At 41.6% G+C, this 17458-nt stretch overlaps 2 protein-coding genes and 1 non-coding gene across 5 annotated transcripts in view; 2 read left to right on the forward strand and 1 right to left on the reverse strand.

The window, feature by feature from the left end:
- Positions 1-2251: 2251 nt before the first annotated feature.
- On the reverse strand, positions 2252-5848 carry thoc7 (THO complex 7). Its single transcript, XM_058372994.1, has 8 exons — positions 5728-5848; positions 4867-4987; positions 4645-4772; positions 3147-3233; positions 3004-3061; positions 2846-2912; positions 2680-2749; positions 2252-2420 (listed from the first exon to the last, which is right to left on the reverse strand). Exons 1-8 carry the CDS (start codon positions 5744-5746, stop codon positions 2359-2361), a joined length of 612 nt encoding a protein of 203 aa, XP_058228977.1. The 5' UTR covers positions 5747-5848; the 3' UTR covers positions 2252-2358.
- A 543-nt stretch (positions 5849-6391) lies between these two features.
- LOC131342446 (ataxin-7) overlaps positions 6392-17458 on the forward strand; it is a 31995-nt gene continuing 20928 nt past the window's right edge. For 2 of the 3 annotated variants that reach the window (XM_058373353.1, XM_058373355.1), the window contains exons 1-3: positions 6392-6575; positions 12098-12308; positions 14588-14656. In XM_058373353.1, coding sequence (XP_058229336.1) covers positions 12107-12308; positions 14588-14656 — 271 coding nt within the window. In that variant the 5' untranslated portion in view covers positions 6392-6575; positions 12098-12106. Of the gene's footprint in view, positions 6576-8288; positions 8385-12097; positions 12309-14587; positions 14657-17458 lie in introns of all 3 variants that reach the window. The other variant, XM_058373354.1, reaches the window with a different exon arrangement.
- On the forward strand, positions 15561-15719 carry LOC131342960 (U1 spliceosomal RNA). The gene has a single exon (XR_009203089.1). It is a non-coding gene; the product is annotated as a U1 spliceosomal RNA (small nuclear RNA).

Consider the following 17458-nt stretch of genomic DNA (forward strand, 5'->3'; position numbering starts at 1 on the left):
CACCAGTGCACAAAGCAAGGTCCATAAAGACATGGATGACAGAGTCTGGTGTGGATGAACTTGACTGGCCTGCACAGAGTCCTGACCTCAACCCGATAGAACACCTTTGGGATGAATTAGAGCGGAGACTGAGAGCCAGGCCTTCTCGTCCAACATCAGTGTGTGACCTCACAAATGCGCTTCTGGAAGAATGGTCAAAAATTCACTCCTAAACCTTGTGGACAGCCTTCCCAGAAGAGTTGAAGCTGTTATAGCTGCAAAGGGTGGACCGACGTCATATTGAACCCTATGGATTAGGAATGGGATGTCACTTAAGTTCATATGCGAGTCAAGGCAGGTGAGCGAATACTTTTGGCAATATAGTGTAGCTCTTCATAGCAGTTTGGAAACCTTCCTTTAGGTGTAGACTGATAGTATTTGGATTGTTTTATTTATGATTTTTTTGGTCAGTCTTCAGTGTTTGGGGGCGGAGCCTTGTGATGGAAATAGGGTGGGCTGACTGAGTAAAAAAACAACAACAAAACACTCCAATTTCATTCAAATCCCGATTCCCAATTGGGAAGATTTGAAAATAAGCTGTCTTACAGATTTTGGGTGAACTTTTTAGCACTGATAAGTCTTGTAGCTACACTCCTTTAACAAAGACGTCAAACATCAAACATCTGGGCTGATGGACTTTGTTTGCGTGAATGTGGAAATTATGTAAACTTGATTTTTCAGCTTTGTGCTTAACCCAGATTTAGCTTTGCTTGTCAGGTTTGATAAAGTCTCCGCTCAATGAATGGATGCAAACTTAACGTGGTGTGACAGATGCAGTAAACAGTGTCACATGTGTGTATGCAGGTGAAATGACATTGCAAACTTACACAGAACTTCCTGTTTCTGGAGAACGACACAAGCCGACACCGAAGCATTTGTTTGTCACCATTTAAACTCTACCAGAGTTCCAGCAGACTTGACAAATTCACTTCCAGGGTGAAGTCCCCCAGCTTCGCACAACCACCCCTCCACCACCAAAGCACACACACACACACACACCCAAGTGTGTGTGATTAGTCGTATACGCTCAAAAAAACCTAGAGCATGGCTGTTTCAGAGCCGATCGATGGGAAAGGTCTTAACTCCATCACTGAATGTCTGTAAATTGATTGCTTTAGACTCAACAAACAGAGCTTCAGCTTGGGCACGGAATTCTTGGAAACTGGAGTGGAAGAAAAGATGTTGTTTAGTGACCTGTTCTACGTACAACTTCCCGTCTTTCTTTCAACTCTCACTCAAATTTCCAATTTTCCAGTCTATATCCAATCACAATAGATATCAAATTATGATTGCAACCATCTTTGAAGACACCAAACAGGACCCTTTGCATATTAACTAGATGTCTTTGGTACCACAGTCTCACATGACCAATGGACAATGGAAATATGGTTTGTTTGGACTGCTGCTGGAAAGAGAAAGTCAGGTATCTCAGGAATGCATTTGTGTACCTACATCAAATCTACACCGATCAGGCATAACATTATTACCAGTGAATAAGTGAATAAGACTGAGTATCTCCTCATCATGGCATCTGTTAGTGGGTGGGATATATTAGGCAGCAAGTGAACATTTTGTCCTCAAAGTTGATGTGTTAGAAGCAGGAAAAATGGACAAGCGTAAGGATTTGAGCGAGTTTGATGAAGGGCCATATTGTGATGACTAGACCACTGGATCAGAGCATCTCCAAAACTGCAGCTCTTGTGGGGTGTTCCCAGTCTGCAGGGATCTAATGGAGTCCATGCCTTGGTGGGTCAGGGCTGTTTTGGTAGCAAAAAGGGGAACCACCAGCTTGATCTGTTGCTGATATGCAACAGGAAGTGAATCAATACTGGTGAATGGAACCAAATAAAATGGATCTAGCTCTGAGTGCCTGGACCCCTAAATCGCCACTCATGGCTTAAGAAATTGTCCGTTACTGTGACAGCAGCACCATCTCCTGGGTTTGAGCATCACTACACACTGTTAAGTTTATTATAAGAGATGGATAGAGAGCAACCTATACAGGGTCTAAAGGAGTTTTTATCTCAAAGGAAGGACACCCTAGGGTGAGTCCATCACAGGGCTGTTGGAAAACCCTGATGTTCTTGACCCTTCAACCCTGGACATGCAAGGCAAATATGCTCATCACTAACCCACCAAACCCATATATAATCATAAACAATAAAATATACTATATATAATAGAGACAAACACAAGGATTTTGAAAACATCACTTTTATTACAATGTACTGTAATATTGTATTAAAAAGATACAATATTTATGCAAAAAATGGGAAAAGGGGGGAAAAAAAAACACTAAAGAGGAGGGGGAAGAGAGATCTAATCTCCATTTTCCATTGGGCTTTCTTGGGACGTTTCATCGCTCTCCATCTTTTCGTCATCTGCAACACAGCAATTCAGACAGAATTACAGCAAGAGTATGAAGTTCTCAATTAAATGTTAATAAGATAATGTTTTTCAGTCATTTTAGGAAGAAAAGTGGAGTTTCATTGCATGCTTTTGCTTCAAACTGAAATCTGGAATCTGATTGGTCAGAAAAAAAAAATAGCAACACGTTGAATTATATCTGAATCCCCCCCCCCCCCAACATCATAGCATCTAATCCTGCTTCATAGCATGTCTACAGAAATTCTGACTCACTCTCCAAAGTCTGCTGAAGCTCCTGGATGGTACTGAGAAGCACGTGGAACTGTTTCTTACGTAGCTCCAACTGAGTGGATGGGAAAAAAAAAAAGTAAAGAGAAGAGAGAGCAATTAGCTTAAAATATTTTAAAGCAGACGATTTTAAATGGACGCAGAGCCTTACCTTATCTTCTACGTTCTCTTTGATTTGTGAAAGCTGTTGAAGTTCTTTGTCCAGCGCTTCAAGCTGCCTGTAGGGACAGGATCGGAGCGTAAAATCAGAACCAACGAAATCTGAAGAGATTATTTCAAATCTCTTAAATCAAAAGAGACGACACTTACTCCATCGTTTGGTGTCTGTCCGGATGTTGCTGGATGACTTTCGCCAAAGCGTCATACTCTGAAATATAACATCACACTCTTATTCACTACATAAATAATTATTAAGACTTCTTCAACAGACATTCAGTAGCGTAGTATCGCACCTTGACGGTTCTTCCGTATCCTCTTTGCCCTCTGGATCTCTTTTTTGCACTCGGCGATTTTCTCATGTGCGGCTGATATGCTTTGCTCTGCGTCAAGGATAAAAAAAAAAAACAGACCAGAAATAAGCACAAAAAACTCAAACACAGATTTTCCACCTTCTCAAATTCCTTCAAAACAGTAAAGGGAATATCTATTTAAAAAAACAAACAAAAAAACACCTACACAAGTCTATATTTAAGTGCTCTGATTGACTTTTGTTAAAGAAATGCTGTCATTTATATGTCAAATAATGGAAGTGCTCCTACACATAATGCATGTGAGAGCAACGCTTTAACAGAGGGATTTAAAAGAATATATATATAAAAATAATACAAGCCTTATTGATGATCATATTTTATTTCATGTAATTAATATGGATATATTAAAAGCCTAAAGTCTATAAGGTAGTTTCTTTTTTAATTCCTTTGCTGGTTTTATACCGTTCATCAGGACCCATGAGCCATGTGTGATACACTATATTGCCAAAAGTTTTGGGACAACCCTCCAAATCATTGGATTCAGGTGTTGGGCTCGGCCCCTTAGTTCCAGTGAAAGGAACTCCTAATGCTTCAGCTTGATACCAGGACATTTTGGACAATTTCATGCTTTATAGGAACAGTTTGGGGATGACCACTTCCTGTTCCAACATGACTGCACACAGCAAGGTCCATAAAGACATGGATGAGTGAGTTTGGTGTGGAGGAACTTGACTGGCCTGCACAGAGTCCTGACCTCAACATGATAGAACACCTTCGGGAAGAATTAGAGCGGAGACTGTGAGCCAGACATTCTCGTCCAACATCAGTGCCTGACCTCACAAACGTGCTTCTAGAGGAATGGTCAAAAATTCCCATAAACACACTCCTTAATCTTGTGGAAATCCTTCCCAGAAGAGTTGAAGCTATTAGGTATGCAAAGGGCAGAACTCCATATTACATTCACATGCATGTAAAGGCAAACATCACAGTTTTGCCCTGGCTCACAGTCTCCGCTCTAATTCATCCCAAAGGTGTTCTATCGGGTTGAGGTCAGGACTCTGTGCAGGCCAGTCAAGTTCCTCCACACCAAACTCACTCATCCATGTCTTTACGGACCTTGCTTTGGTCACTGGTGTGCCGTCATGTTGGAACAAGAAGGGGTCATCCCCAAACTGTTCCCATAAAGCATGAAATTGTCCAAAATGTCTTGGTATGAAGCTGAAGCATTAAGAGTTCCTTTCACTGGAACTAAGGGGCCGAGATCAACCCCTGAAAAACAACACAATTCAATGATTTAGACGGGTGTACCAAAACTTTTGGCAATATAGTGTACATTATTTTATTTATGTTTTCTTGTAATCTGAAGCCAACTCTGGCAAAATAATTTCCTTCAGGATTAATAAAGTTCTATCTTATATTACTGAGGTTGTCCAGGTATCGAGGCACTTTCACCCATCACGCCTACAAACGCCGATCTCACCGATGTCTGTGTAGATCTTCTCATAGTTCTCCATCTCCATCAGGTTCATGTTGTACACCAAAAGTGTCTTTCCCATCGAGAACTCGCATTGTGACAAGGTCCCCAACATCCTCTGGTACTGAGCAAAACTGCAGGAACAAAGACAGAACAAACGTTAAAGTCTGTAGCGCCGTGACTGACCTTATAACCTGTAAAAAGCATAGATCTGATTGATCAATTCACCCTTCTTCTGGCGTCACGTTCGAGTGGCACCATTTAATGAAGCTTTTCAGGAGGACATTGATGCGTCTGTCGTCTCCAGCTCCGTCGCCGTCGATGAGCAGGCGCTTACGAATGACCTCATCTGAAAAAATTTGACAAAGGAGAGTTCAGAAGATGATATACAGTTTGAGAACAAAAGTTTGTACACCCTTGGGACTGGAAAGAAATTTGATTATTACCAGCAAGACATGAGAATCTTTTGGGGGAATGTTTTGAACTGTACGTCAATTCAAAAGTCACAAATTATCATTATTTTACTCCTGAAATATAATTATGACTTATTTTAAATTATTTTAGGACGTATTCGGATTATTTAAATCTCTTTCTTTGCTCGTTGTTAATGCTACTCCGTCAGGACGTGGGCTGTATCGCAAATGCCGTCTATTTACATGCACAGTGCACTATATAGATTGTAAACGCCCTTATGTTTTAGACTATGTAGGGAACCTAAGAAAGAAACGATAAGTGGTTTGTTATTCAGCCAGGTGAACACATTCACAGGCTAACTCTTATGACTATTTGTAGCTATTAGCTGCCACACAGACGGTGATGATCAGATGGATATTTTGTCATATGTATATTTGTTTCCATTGTACCATAGACTTATATATTATAATTATAATTTCCGTTACCTTGGTAGCAATCGAGCCCTAGCTGTGTAGCTACATCACCTCGGCTAATCTGTTAGCAACACAGCGACCGAATGGCTCCAGCTTGTTTCTAGATTCTAGTTAAACCTACACTGTGTTCGTCATTTATCGGCACAAGAAGAAGGTTAATTTAATCATTTTAACAGCTATACGTGACCCTGATCTCACTTACCATCAGTTATGGTGCCCATTTGTTCCTATGTGTGTAGTGAGAATTTTCCGATAAAACTTTATTGACACTCCTGGAAAGAACAAAATGAGAGGCACTGACAGAAGCAGCGCCGCCTGTGGACGTGCCCTTTATTTCACTCAACGAAAAAAGCGACAGTCATTAAATCCAACACACTTTTAGTTATATTTAAATATATTTTATGTATATATTTATATGTTATATATTTAGTTCAGGCAAAAAAAAAAAAAAACTAAAAGTAGAAAGTGGAAACTTGGTAGCTAATTATCACCCAATAATATTTTCAATATATATGAGTTTGGAAAAATGGAAAGGGTGCCTTAATCAAACATTTACAATTTTTATCACGTTATTTGTTTATTTGTTATCGATTTATCCGTGTGTCTTTCTGTTTATTTATTTATTTATTTATTTATTTATTTATTTATTTATTTTCCTCCTGGCATCCTACGTCAGGATTGGTCACTTCACGGTCCAATCAGCTTGCTGCTTCTGAGTTCGAACTACTGACCAATCAGCGCTCGAGATTTGCGTTTAACCGGAATACGGTTGGGAAATGAAAACGCGCCCGTTCCTGGTTGACAGGCAGACAGCGGTGGTGGAGTGATGAGCGGCGTTGTGCGCGTGCGCGCTGGTGAAGTGACGCGCTCGGTCCCAGAATGCTGCCTGGTAAACAGACATGGAAGCACCTGGTGAAGACCTCCACAGTCCCTGAGCACTGCACCGCCGCTCCGCGTTCCTCTCTCAGCCTCATTCTCAATCTCCTCTAACGGCCCACACATCTGCTAGCTCTCGGAGCCTGGCTCGGATCTCTGAGGTCCGGGACGAAGGTAAGAGAACAAAGATGACAGCGGCGTTAGCTGCTAATGGCTGTTCTGCTGCTCGACAGGGACAGTTTTGGTGCTAACGATGCTAACGCCGAAGCTACTTCGGTTAGCCCGTTAGCAGCGCTAGCGCAGAAGCTAAACGTGCCACAGAGAGGCAGGTTCTTGGTGCTAACATGCTAACGCTTCATTTAGCAGAGAAGCTAACCCGCTGCTGCTAGCGCGCGCTCACCCCCCTGCCTCTCCTCCTCCTCCTCCTCCTCCTCAAATGGCAGTAACATTTTATTTTGGTGACGTAATTCTTATCTAAGTTTAAATCTTAACCGCTTTTTTAACGGAGTGATGTCTCGACGGGGATTAGTCGGACATTTTGCGACACTTTGTCCCGCTGTACTTTTCTGGTTTGTTTTTGTTTCGCCATTTTTTTTTTTTTTGCTTTCACTCTGTCCAAGTGCACTTGTTCTAGTGAAGTGACCAACTCTGTCACTAGAGCAGGCCTTTGAATGAATGGAGCAGTGACCGCCAACTGAGACGGACAACAACAAACTTCAGAAACGACATTCATAACAACAAACCACAGCGTGACTTCAGCTGAAACTGTGAAACTACGCGGTTTGTTAGCATAACTGTTTGCTTCTTTATTTCATTTCCGGTTGTTTTTGTTTCATTCAGACATGATCTGTATGTACATTTAACAGTTAGACCTCCCTCTTTACATGGCTGCTGCTGAATATGAAACCCTTCCTCGCATTACACAAAATGTAGGCGTTTTGTTATGTCTCAGTACCAAATACCACAGATCTTCCTATACTAGTGCACTATATAGGACACATAATAATGGCTTGTGCACTGTATTAAGTGCACTATTTTAACAGGACGCACCCATTCGGTATTTAGCCCCTAACTGCATTGATGGACTGAGGAACTTCATCTAACAGAGAGTTTTACACGTGAGTGATATTCCTTACGACTTTTATCACAATTTTCCTTTAAGGCATGGATCAAGGAAACGCTGCGTAGAAGTTTAGATCAAAACCAGGCAATCTTTCATGCGATATTTGCTGATATTACTGAATCTACTGACATCCACTGAGCGTGTATTAGATTTCTGATGCTCAGACACAATGCGTTTCAAGCACTCCAAAAAAATGTTTATAGCCATTACGCAAACTGCAGATCAGCCACCGTACACCATCTCCGGCTGCCTATATGGCATTTCCGGTGCTGGCGATAACGTCAGGCGTGCCATTTTAAAGTGATATTTCTTTCTTCAGAGGAGTGACATTTCTGCACACTCGCAAGCATTCTTACGCATAAACCCTTTTCTATTCCTAATATCCCTACACGCTCATTTACATTCACTTCAGTAGTGAATTCGCCCTGCGTCGTCCTGTATCGATGCTTTAAAAAGCCAGAAGAGTTTTCAGAGCTGCCTCTTTTTTTTTTGTCTGGAAGAGGGATTAACGGGATGCCAACTGCAGAGCTCTCAGGTGGTTAACCAGGGATAGTGCTTATTGGATCGGATTACTCTGTAGCAGCGGGTTGCTCCATAAGTAGCTCATGTACCAGAAAGCCACAACCAGATTCACTTGGCCTTCATCCGAGCGGCATCTCCTGTTGGCAGACATGCGGCCGACTCCCTAAATGGCGATTATTGTGTGCGGACGATAAAAACAATACGATCAGCTTTCCCGCTCTGCCTCTGCCGTGTGCCTGCAGGTCTGGTGTCCAGAGCGCGTGGCCGAGCGGAATCACCAAAGCCGATGAGGATCTGCTGATTTGGGCTGCGGAGTTCTGTTTTTCACCTTTCACTAGGTATGCGGGTTGATGATAAAATATTCCGCTCAACTCGCTGGGGTCTAAAACAGTCGTGCCTCTAACAGCAGCATCAGATATGCAGAAGTGTAAAACACCTACCCGCATGAGCATATAATCAGTGAGTGATGAGATACAGCTCACCTTGAAGTTGATTATTATTCAGTAACACCACCTCCCCAGGTGTTTTATTCCTCTTATACCACTGCTGTTACAAAACCGGGCTCATGTACGCAAACCGGGGCTCTGAATAGGACCCTGACTCACTCCACACTGGGACACTGACGACCCACTTCCTGGCAACATGACCCTAATTTCTTCATCACTCACATAAATCATTTAAAACCCACACATATAAAAATATTCAAGTTCCATATCATTTCTGGCTTTCTTTACTTCAGGCATGATGCTAGGCAAAGCTGGGGGATTTTTACAAACCGTTAAACGCTGAAAATGTTCCAGTGCTCTGGAAAGATTTTGTAATAGGAGTGAAAGAGAGAGAGACCGCCATTAAAATGTCTGACTCCTTGATCAGTGCCTTGATTACTGAGCCAGTGAGCTGACTGAGACGCACCCAAACCTACACCATGCTGTACTTTCTATCCATTTATGGTTGCGTTTAATGTCGTGGAACATCTCTGAAACAAGTAAATCACTCACTTTATCAGAGCTGTAAACACTCGTGTCTCTTACTCCTCAGTCCCACCGTTTAAAACTTCCCGACTCTTACAAAACGCTCACACCGTTAAATACACATCTCCTGACTGAACCCAGAACCATATCAATATTTCGACTCTGTACAAGTCCCTCCGAACGATTTGTTGCTATAGAAACAAACGAGGGTATTGATATAAACCTTTCTGCTGAAGAAAATAAATCCACACCTGCAGACCAATCAGATTTTAGTGACCAGTGATCTTATTACTGAGAGCTACAGCTACTGTGTGACATTGACAATGATATAAATATCATTTTTCTAGCTCCTTATTTGATTAACAATGCCACCTCTGTGGTGAGAGACTAATTAAAAAATTTCACACTGATAGATCTGCGACGATTAAGGAATTGCTGTTCCCTCCGTAATCACGCTGGTATTATTGCACAGCTGTCATTGGATCTCTTTCCCGTTTTACCACGTGCAGTGTGTTTATCTCTTCGATAAGAAGATTACGTAGCCGAACAATTCATCGAACCACATGCAAAAACCTCCTGCTTGAGACTTTTTGAAAAAACGTGTAAATAGGTTTTTAAAGAACTTACAGTGTATATATATTTTTTTAACAGTGTGAAAGGCTGCGTTATGTTCACCAGAATGATCTGGAGCATTTGAAGTCAGCCGGATCGTCGTGAATCGAGTCGGGATGATCGTCACACGTTCTCACACAATGGCATGTTTAGTTGGACTCGTTTGCTTTTTTCGCAGCATTGCAAAGGCCAACGCTGTCATGGCAATTATCATCCAGTGCAGTGTCTCCATGTTATCAGTTCACGCTGATGTGTAGGAGCTAATAGATTTACCATAAGCTTTCTTTTACATCTACAGTCTTGTTTGAATGGAAACCTGGTTACAGTTCTTCAGGCAGATGAGATCACCGCGATCAGGCTCGGGTGTGTCAGCTTAACCGTTGGAGTCTGAGGCGGACTCTAAGGTCCAGATCGACTGCAGGGAGGAAAGCAAACATCATGTGTTTGAGGTTGTGGTGCTAAAGGCGGAAATACAACGTTTTAGGTTTCATATAATAAGCAAATAATCAATCCATCTCCATGTCCTTTGTTTATGATTTCTCTGTGCACTTGGTAAAGGTTCGATCACACGTCTGACTAATCAATGAATTATTTTGAACTCCAGATACCACTTTGTACGTGGTGCAACTAAACCAGTTCGCAAAACTATCAGTTCAGCTTTAATTCTATCGCCTGAAAACTAACGAATAGGTGCGAAAGCTCCCTGAGACACCGAGCTGACCGTCTAGACGCCGTTGAGCACCTGTGCCTGACTGTTGCCTGCAGTTTTATGGTCTGTTCCACATCACTGGCACAAGTCAGTCCTTCTTCAGGATCTAAGGCCAGCTGGAGTGCAAAGAACAAAAATATGCGAGCAAAACAAACAAGTTTTAGACCAAACTTCCTCCTTGTTATGATGTAAGAAGTTGTTGAATATTTAACATATGATGATATTATTTATACACCCAAAGCACCTGGAAAGCTTGGTCACTCTGTCATTTTTAGCTATGCAAATGACTCCTTGTTTGTTCTCTCCGTGTGCAGGTCCATCTCTCTCTCTCTCTCTCTCTCTCACACACACACACACACTTTCACTAGAAGGTGGAGGCGAGGCTGGAGTGTAGGATGGATCGTGTACCAAGGCTCCAGAAAGAGATTTATTCATAACACAGAGCAGATCAGTAACCTGCACTGAATAAATACATTTTTTGTGAGGCGTATGTATTATGTAAGCGTGTCAGCTGTGTGAGGCAGCATACGTTCAGTTACTTTTGACCTTTTTTGGGGGAGAATAAAAAAAGATTAACAGCATTTAAGGGTTGGGTTTAATCGTAATTGCGGTGGAGTAGTGGATGGTTGTAGATGTGTAAAGTATTCCACACCACATTCCCATGGGTTTACTCAGGAATTTTATGGATCAGGTTCATCACATGTCCACTGAATGTGCACACTGGTATCTGGACGCTCTTTAAACACCGATTAGGGTGAAAAATACAAAGTATGACTGTATTAAAATTCTAGAAATCAGTATTTCCTCCACCAGACTGTAACGCATTTTAGATTGTCGCCTTTTTGACCTTGTGCAGAAATTGAAGTCGGAGAATGATAGCAATCGGAAATGAAAGGATGATTGTAGTAACACTGAGACTCATGAAAGCGTGGTTTATATCAGTCAGCTGACTCAGCATGCAAACTTTCCTTTACTCATTTTTTCAAGCAGCGGTTCACAAGTGAAGTATAGGATGCCTTTATATGCTGTAACCTGAAGATTTCCCTTCAGTGGAGCTCAGAGGCTCAAACCTGTTCCAACATGACACGGAGCTTCATGAACACATCTTCTAGAGTGCTGTGGAAGGACCCGAGTGTCCCGTACCGAGCCACTGTGAGATTTATTATTTGCTAATGAAGCTCTGACTCCTGATTTATCATATCATATACATTTGTGTTGTCTTTACCAGCTTCACATGTTCTGAGTGCACCGTTTAAGCATGAATCTGCTACAATAGAGCTGTTTATACTGTATGTATATGTACTATGATGTGAATTTGACTTGTTTCAGATGTGTACAGTAAATTAGTTGGTCAGTGACGCTTCAGTGCGTTTAAGAGAGGGATTTTCCACTGCAGCTCCGCTTTACTGAACAAAGACTGACACGAAAACTAATCTTTGGTTCAGTCTGAACGTGTGTGTGTGTGTGTGTGTGTGTGTGTGAGGCCCGCCTGTGTTTTGCTGATTCACGTGATCCGGCCCAAAGTTTTAAATCCTTCCAGAAAGACCATTTGGTGTAAAATGTGTGATTGTTCTGATCATATCCGCCGCGATGCGAGCTCACACCGAGACTCCCGAGCAGAGCTCAGCGGTGCTGGAGGAGGGGGAGGAGGGGGAAATCAGCGCGGATTCGCCCCTCGGTGTGTTTAACCGGATCGCTGACTGGCTGTATGTGTGTGTTTCTGTGTGTGTGTGTGCTTGCGCGCCGCGCTCCATTCTAGCGGTGAAGCATGTCGGAAAGGGCCGAGGAGGGCGAGCCGCGGGCGGAGCAGCGCGCCAGAGCGCCGCCCAGACACCAGCAGCAGCGGACTGAAGGCGCGTCAGCAATGGCGGCCATCGGCGAGCGCGCGGCGTCTCTCCCGAGTCCGGAAGTCATGCTGGGCCAGGCGTGGAGCTGCTGGGTGGACGCCGTGAAGCTGCACGCGACCGACGGTGAGTGCTCGAGCAGTAACCCATAGCAACGAGTTTAAAAAAAAAAAAAAAAAAAAAGCAACCGCCGGTACAGTAGCGAGAGCAGAGCAAATGTTTATCTAATTTATCTAACCAACATTCACACAGTTTACCTGGTTATACCTCACAGTTTACCTGTTTATACCTCACAGTTTACCTGGTTATACCTCACAGTTTACCTGGTTATAATACACAGTTTACCTGGTTATAATACACAGTTTACCTGGTTATACCTCACAGTTTACCTGGTTATACCTCACAGTTTACCTGGTTATACCTCACAGTTTACCTGGTTATAATACACAGTTTACCTGGTTATACCTCACAGTTTACCTGTTTATACCTCACAGTTTACCTGGTTATAATACACAGTTTACCTGGTTATAATACACAGTTTACCTGGTTATACCTCACAGTTTACCTGGTTATACCTCACAGTTTACCTGGTTATAATACACAGTTTACCTGGTTATACCTCACAGTTTACCTGGTTATACCTCACAGTTTACCTGTTTATACCTCACAGTTTACCTGGTTATAATACACAGTTTACCTGGTTATAATACACAGTTTACCTGGTTATACCTCACAGTTTACCTGGTTATACCTCACAGTTTACCTGGTTATAATACACAGTTTACCTGGTTATACCTCACAGTTTACCTGTTTATACCTCACAGTTTACCTGGTTATAATACACAGTTTACCTGGTTATAATACACAGTTTACCTGGTTATACCTCACAGTTTACCTGGTTATACCTCACAGTTTACCTGGTTATAATACACAGTTTACCTGGTTATACCTCACAGTTTACCTGGTTATACCTCACAGTTTACCTGGTTATACCTCACAGTTTACCTGGTTATAATACACAGTTTACCTGGTTATAATACACAGTTTACCTGGTTATACCTCACAGTTTACCTGGTTATACCTCACAGTTTACCTGGTTATACCTCACAGTTTACCTGGTTATAATACACAGTTTACCTGGTTATACCTCACAGTTTACCTGGTTATACCTCACAGTTTACCTGGTTATACCTCACAGTTTACCTGGTTATACCTCACAGTTTACCTGGTTATAATACACAGTTTACCTGGTTATACCTCACAGTTTACCTGTTTATACCTCACAGTTTACCTGGTTATAATACACAGTTTACCTGGTTATAATACACAGTTTACCTGGTTATACCTCACAGTTTACCTGGTTATACCTCACAGTTTACCTGGTTATAATACACAGTTTACCTGGTTATACCTCACAGTTTACCTGTTTATACCTCACAGTTTACCTGGTTATAATACACAGTTTACCTGGTTATAATACACAGTTTACCTGGTTATACCTCACAGTTTACCTGGTTATACCTCACAGTTTACCTGGTTATAATACACAGTTTACCTGGTTATACCTCACAGTTTACCTGGTTATACCTCACAGTTTACCTGGTTATACCTCACAGTTTACCTGGTTATAATACACAGTTTACCTGGTTATAATACACAGTTTACCTGGTTATACCTCACAGTTTACCTGGTTATACCTCACAGTTTACCTGGTTATATCTCACAGTTTACCTGGTTATACTGAGCAGTTTACCAGTTTATAATACACAGTTTACCTGTTGTTTATAACTAACAGTTTATCTATTTATAACAGAGTTAACCTCTTTACCCTGCACACTTTACCAGTTTATAATACACAGTTTACCTGACTGTGTGTATATAGATTTTTTGTATTTTATAATCTACCTTTTTCACTTTAGTAAATATTTACTTATTTGCCTAACTGACTGACTACATGATAGTCTACAGGTTTATATAACTGACAGACTAACAGTTTTAATACACAGTTTATGCACCAACTGTTCACCCAAATAACTTTATTAGACTTTTATTATCTGTTTCCTAATGAGCTACTTCACCTAACCTGACTGCTTAATTGTTTACCTATTAATCATACGATTTCACCTGGCTTGTTTACCTGTTTATCCGACTGTTTATTCGTTTGTCTTTATCGAGCTGCTTGATTAATTGTTCACCATATCTGCCTGTGTACCTATTTATCTGACTTCCTCTCTTATGCGATTGAGGAAAATGTTTCCCACTTTAAGATACTGTAGATATTTACATGTTTATCTGTTTATCCTGCAGTGTCTGATGATTACGGAATAAAACTGTAAGCAGTTTATCTGATTGTTCACCTGTTTTTATTATTATTTAATACTTATCTTTCTGACTCGTCTCCGTAGGCATAGAACCAGAAGAAAGTTTTAAAGAGTGCGGGAGGAACCGAGAAGCCATGCGACTGTGCAGAGACGGTGGGTGCTCTCTCTCTCACTCTCTCTCTCTCTCTCTCTCTCTCTCCCTCTCCTTTCTTCCTTTTACGTGATCTTAAAGAGAGTTGCTTGTGCTGGTATTAATAAAATGCCACAACAATGATGCACACTCAGAAGCGACAAACCAGACCGTTTTATTCAGCACCAAATGTTCTGGTACTTCCAGCAGGTGAAAAACTTCCCAAAGGGTTTACTTTGTTCCAGTGAAAACGGTATGAGTGTCATTTTTGTCTCACCCTTTTGCCAAAGCTGTAAAAGTTCACCAGAAAAACAAGCTTCAGGTTTAAATTTTAAAGGGAAAAAACCTCTTTGTTGTGTGGCTCAGCAATTTGTTGATGATTTCAGTAGAAGTCCGACACGGTTCCAGATTCTTTGGAAAAGCTTGTTGAGGTTTTGAAAACTCTGGTTCGAAAACATGTTACTGCGAATACACGTGTGCAGTGTCTATATAAAAAATCTTACATAAATGAAGTAACAGACACAGCAGCTGATCTCACCATACTGTTCCGAGTTTACAGACATATTCTTTGGCTCCATGTTAATACAAGATCAACTGATCTTTATTTACACGGATTACCGATGAGTCATGGTCATATTCCTGTCCCGTCATCATCCGCCAGCTTTTCACCTCTTCGTTATAATGACCAATTATTAAATAATGAATTCTCTTTCCGCGTCATTAGGCCTGACAAAAGTACAGCACAGATATCAACTTTAGTCCACAGTTGACTTTGTGAGACAGAGGACGTTTAAGAAGGACTGAAGTAAGTGTATTAGAAAAAAAAGAAATTGGACAGAGCGAGAGAGATCGTGTCTTGCATAAGTGTTTGAACATGTCCCCCAAACTTTTCCACATTTTTTAGTATTATTATCTGGACATGAAATCGCTCTTACCTGGCAGGGGCAATACCACGTTAAAGGAGGTGGTTTGCCCAAAGCGAGGCTCAGCCATTGCACTAGGGCTGTGCTGATCTTTGCGAATTCCCCAAACCTTCACTGCATAATTTCTGATAGCAGGGGACTGGGTTCGTGCACATCTCCCCTTTCTTTGGGGTGGTGGTAGCTCAAGAGGCTCTGGGTCATTGACTGGAAGATCAGGGTTCAAGCCCCAGCACCTCCACCATTGATCAGGGTTCAATCCCAGAAAAGCTGCCACCGTTAAGCTCTTGAGCAATGCCCCCAACCTCCCCCTTGCTGCAGGGGTGCTGCATGATGGCTGACCCCAAAATACATTACATTGTTAGCTGAATCCTGTAGAAGTTTTGCATTAGCTGCATGGATTAGTTCAGAATTTTGCATTCACACCAGGAAGTGTCAGGTCGCTCATGCCGCCTTTGGCCTTTTATCGGTCCGCGTTGTCTCAGGTTGCACCAACAACCTCTGCTTCTTCTTTACAAGCTTTATTTTCTTCATAATCGCACATCTAATGGGATGTCCTATATCACAGGATAAGGACACATTCTTTGTGGTAATTATTATGGTAACTCATTAGAACTAAAGTTTGTCCAGTGCATCCGTTGTTTTCATTTCTTGCTTCGACGTTGTTCCATCATTATTTGTCTGTCTTGCACTGTCGCCTTGTTACATGCTGCTGTCGCTGACATTGTGGCTTTGTGTCATGCATATAAATAGAAAATGAAAGACTTTTTTATAGTTTTATAGTGTGAAAGTTTTAGTCAAAGCCCAGTTTGAAAATTGACTTGCTCAGTACACTTCATGTGATCAGACAGAGCAATTTAACCAAACATATCAGGATTCACTTCGAAGCGGATGGACACATATCCCAGAACCCTTGCATCAGAAATAGCCAAAGGTTGTTATACCAAGTATTGAACCCACACATACTTGCTTTTTAATGAACCTTTTGTGTCTTAGTAAAATAAGATATTGTGCAAATCAAATGGTAAAAATCCCTTCTTTCATGTCCAGGAGGGGGTGAATACTTACGCCACCCACTACAGAATATTACAGCTAGCCAGTTCATACGTCATTAAAGACGTCTTCTCCCTCTGCTCCATCAAACCTTCTCTTTCTTTGTGCCTGAAGTGGTTACACGCTGTACTTGTGAGGATCGTTTATCTAACAGAGCATTTGCACAGGGGACACAATGGAGCCAGTGTGCGAGGAGCAGCAGAAACGTTTCACAATTTACTGTCAGACGAGAGAAGAGAACGTGTCAGTTGACCAGAGAGGAAACGAACAGCTTCAGGCTGGTATCGATTGGGATCAGACTTGCTGGCGTTGATTAATTAAAGTGAAAAGCTGCTGTAGTCTCGGAGCAGAGACGACTAAACAGAGCCTTTCCTTGTGTGGAGGGGTGATAGTCTCAAGTGTCATTTCTAGACATCCACAATAATCCCCAGTTTCAGGTGGAAAATGAATCCTAAATGTAACAACTGATCTAGAATCCGCTCTGTCTGCTTTTTAAGGAAGTTGCATGTTACATAATGTTTACATTTCAGTTTCACTTTCACATTTGCCAGAGTTTTGTATGTGTGTTGGGAAACCACGCCCACTACCTGTCCAAACATGCGCTGATGAGCTAATGCTTTTTTTTAAAAAAAAAAAAAAAATTCATTCATCACCTCAGGTAAAGAGAGAGGGAGAGGAGAAAAATAGGTTGAATTGTTTTACCTTGTTAGTGTGTTTAGTTATTTGAGTCAGTATGTGTTTACTGCTACAAGAAATGCCCTCGCACAAGCTCCGCCCTCACACAAGCTCCGCCCTTACAACTCTAAATCTCTAGATCAGTGTACAACTGTTGAAGCTTTGAATCCTGTAACT

Source organism: Hemibagrus wyckioides, linkage group LG21, assembly GCF_019097595.1.
Source record: "Hemibagrus wyckioides isolate EC202008001 linkage group LG21, SWU_Hwy_1.0, whole genome shotgun sequence".
NCBI classification, from domain to species: domain Eukaryota; kingdom Metazoa; phylum Chordata; class Actinopteri; order Siluriformes; family Bagridae; genus Hemibagrus; species Hemibagrus wyckioides.

Excerpts from the sequence above, each read along its gene's own strand:
- thoc7 (XM_058372994.1), bottom strand. Across the intron at positions 3,234-4,644 it reads GAAGATCTACACAGACATCG|AGCAAAGCATATCAGCCGCA; the intron begins GTGAGATCGGCG and ends TCCTTGACGCAG. Across the intron at positions 2,750-2,845 it reads AAGAGAACGTAGAAGATAAG|TTGGAGCTACGTAAGAAACA; the intron begins GTAAGGCTCTGC and ends CCATCCACTCAG.